At 40.6% G+C, this 3545-nt stretch overlaps 1 protein-coding gene across 1 annotated transcript in view; it reads left to right on the top strand.

Annotated features, from left to right (window-relative positions):
* Positions 1-3134, top strand: part of AQP8 (aquaporin 8) — an 8952-nt gene extending 5818 nt beyond the window's left edge. Inside the window, exons 2-5 of the mRNA XM_075831441.1 lie at positions 1-79; positions 413-627; positions 1040-1174; positions 3053-3134. The exon at positions 1-79 is cut by the window's left edge and continues 48 nt beyond it. Of these exons, the coding sequence (XP_075687556.1) occupies positions 1-79; positions 413-627; positions 1040-1174; positions 3053-3095 (472 nt within the window). The 3' untranslated portion in view covers positions 3096-3134. The remainder of the gene's footprint in view (positions 80-412; positions 628-1039; positions 1175-3052) is intronic.
* The last annotated feature ends 411 nt before the right edge of the window (positions 3135-3545 follow it).

Here is a 3545-nt window from a genome sequence, read left to right as displayed (position 1 = left end):
AGGACTCAATGTTATACTTGTAGTGCCATATTGGATTTGCCAACTCTGCGGAGGGATGATTGGCGCAGCGCTCGCCAAGGTATAATAACACATTCTACATAGGCACAAATAGGTCAGAAGTCTCTGTAATACCCGTATGTATTATATATAGAGAAAATGTTCATAAACATAGATCATGTGTTCTACTCTAATCATACCCAAAGTAGCATTTAAAAATCAGCAGCTCTCCTGTTTGCTAACAATATGCAGGAGCTCATGTCTGCATGATGCAGCTTTAACTGTAACTGGAGTACATTCATAAGGAAGAGGTGGGGGCTCCTTATCATACGTGCTTTTTTTTATACAAAGTATTCTGTAATGTCTGTTAAGTACTGCAGATCTGGTTTGCTCACCTAATACGATTTTTTCTCAGGTCTTGACGTTGGAGAACAATTACTTAAGTTCAGGTGGAGCTTCTTTTAATGTTGTATCCAGTGATAGCCAGATTCCACGTGCCCTTGGGGCTGAGATAATAATGACATTCTTCTTGGTGCTCGCTGTTTGCATGGGAGCCATCAATAAGAAGACCAGCACTCCTCTGGCTCCGTTCTGCATAGGCTTCACTGTGACGGTGGACATCTTGGCTGGGTAAGGAAAAGAATTGCTCTACTCTGCTCAAATCTTTAAGCTGGCTGCCTATGAGACTAGCCCTAACTTTACAAACCTCACATCCTTCTGACATTTCCAAGATATAACCTCTTCCCTCCTACCACATCATCGTTTCTCATGCTCGGCTTCAGGACTTCTCTCGTGCTGCACCAATTCTCTGGAATTCTCTTCCTCACTGCCATAGGATAATCCAAAAACTGCATCTTATCCACTAATATCTCCGGCATCTTATCCACTAATATCTCCCTATAGAAATATATTGAGGTGGATGTTCTCATACTTTACACACAAGTCCATTTTGCATTAGTTCTGTCTATTGCGTTGGATGAACCCTGTCCCCACTTTCCCCTGTATCTCCAGATTTTTACATGTTGTCATTGGTGTATTGCAGAGGGGCCATTTCTGGAGCCTGCATGAACCCTGCCAGAGCCTTTGGTCCAGCTGTGGTAGCCAACTTCTGGGAATATCACTGGATATACTGGGTTGGACCCATGATTGGTGGTCTGCTAGTTGGAGGAGTTGTAAGGTAAATATACAATTTTGACCAAGGTTTAACTTTTCTCCTCCCCCCTCCCTCCATCTGTGGATAAAGGGATTTGATCTCCCACTTTCCATCCAGAGAGTTGAGTATTTTTTCTTGCAGTAGTCAGATGGGCACAGGGTTAGGTTAGTAACAATCTATGCTCCAAAAGGTTGTATGGTCATATAATCCACCCCCTTAGCCCCAAATCGTCACAAAATTGTAATATTCGCCCCATGGACTCACTATAGTGTTGTAAAGATCAAAATACACAGAGCTGGATCGAGTGCTCGAAGAAAATACAGGGCACAAAATACAGTAGCATCTAGTGTCCAAATAATAACGCCATACAGTGCCCCAACCAGACCACAATACAGTGTCCAAACAAAACCACCATATAGCGCCCAAACAACGCCATCATAAAAACAATGGGTACTTTACATTATCGCTACATTTGCGATAATTTACCCACAACACAATTAGTCATTGGTAGGGTACCACCATACAGAACCCAAATAATGTAAACATAACATGCCCAAATAATACAAACATACAGTGCCCAAATTATATAACCTTACCATGCCCAAATAATACCACTATACAGTGACCAAATAATACCGCCATATTATTTGGTCACTTCATAGTGGTATTATTTGGTTACTGTATTGTGGTATTATTTGGTCACTTTATAGAGGTATCATTTGGTCGCTGTATGGCGGTATTATTTGGGCATGTTAAGGTGATATTATTTGGGCACTGTATAATTGTGTTATTTGGTAATGGTAAGGTTATATTATTTTGGCACTGTATGATTGTATTATTTGGGCATGGTAAGGTTATATTATTTCGGCACTGCATGATTGTATTATTTGGGTATGTTATGTTTATATTATTTGGGTTCTGTATGGTGGTACCCTACCAATGACAAATTGTGTTGTGGGTAAGTTGTCGCAAATGTAGCCCAGAGTACCCATTGTTTGTATGATGGCGTTGTTTGTGCGCTTCATGGTGGTTTTGTTTGGACACTGTATTGTGGTCTGGTTGGGGCACTTTATGGCATTATTATTTGGACACTAGATGCTACAGTATTTTGTGCCCTGTATTTTCTTCGAGCACTCAATCCAGCTCTGTGTATTTTGACCTTTCAACACTATACAGTGACTAAATAATACCACCATACAGTGACCAAATAATACCACCATACAGTGACCAAATAATACCACCATACAGTGACCAAATAATACCACCATACAGTGACCAAATAATACCACCATACAGTGACCAAATAATACCACCATACAGTGACCAAATAATACCACCATACAGTGACCAAACAATACCACCATACAGTGACCAAACAATACCACTATACAGTCACCAAATAATACCACCATACAGTGACCAAATAATACCACCATACAGTGACCAAATAATACCACCATACAGTGACCAAATAATACCACTATACAGTCACCAAATAATACCACCATACAGTGACCAAATAATACCACCATACAGTGACCAAACAATACCACCATACAGTGACCAAATAATACCACTATACAGTCACCAAATAATACCACCATACAGTGACCAAATAATACCTCCATACAGTGACCAAATAATACCACTATACAGTCACCAAATAATACCACCATACAGTGACCAAATAATACCACTATACAGTCACCAAATAATACCACTATACAGTCACCAAATAATACCACTATACAGTCACCAAATAATACCTCCATACAGTGACCAAAAAATACCACCATAAGGTGACCAAATAATACCACCATATAGTCACCTAATAATACCGCCATGCCATGAAGAAACACTTCACACCTCATGTGCTAACTTGTCCTCTTCTCTTTCCTTAAGGTTACTTCTTGGAGACCGCAAAATCCGCCTCTTTTTGAAATGACGTCATGTGAAGAGTCTTCCCGCTGTGTCCCCATTGACCCCTACAGAACTAGAATCCCGGATTCCAAGTCATGAACTTTCCCAGATGGCTCCCAATACATGGAGAGAGGATCCTTCAAAACGCCCTCTCAGCCAAATTACACTGAACCAATGCCAGGAGTCTAATAGTGACGTCGATGAGAAACAGACATTGTTGTCACCGCAGGCCGATCAATATTGCCACTAGGGGGGGCTCTTTTGCGCATTTCTCCAAATTCATAACCTTATGAACCTCAGTTTATGCAAAATGACTACTTTGTCACAAAGGATTCTGGGATTGCTTTGCCTGCTTTACGCCCTTTGAAGCAAGCAGAGTATTACATAGCAGTAGGCATGTCGTAAAAGCTAATGCGTCATTGCTATAGATTTACCAAGTCATTTTAACCACCGTGTGGTTCATTCTTCATCTATT

This window comes from Rhinoderma darwinii, chromosome 6 (assembly GCF_050947455.1).
Source record: "Rhinoderma darwinii isolate aRhiDar2 chromosome 6, aRhiDar2.hap1, whole genome shotgun sequence".
Taxonomy (NCBI): Eukaryota; Metazoa; Chordata; class Amphibia; order Anura; family Rhinodermatidae; genus Rhinoderma; species Rhinoderma darwinii.
Note: the sequence above shows the minus strand (reverse complement) of the source record. Positions and strands in the feature narration are given on the sequence as shown.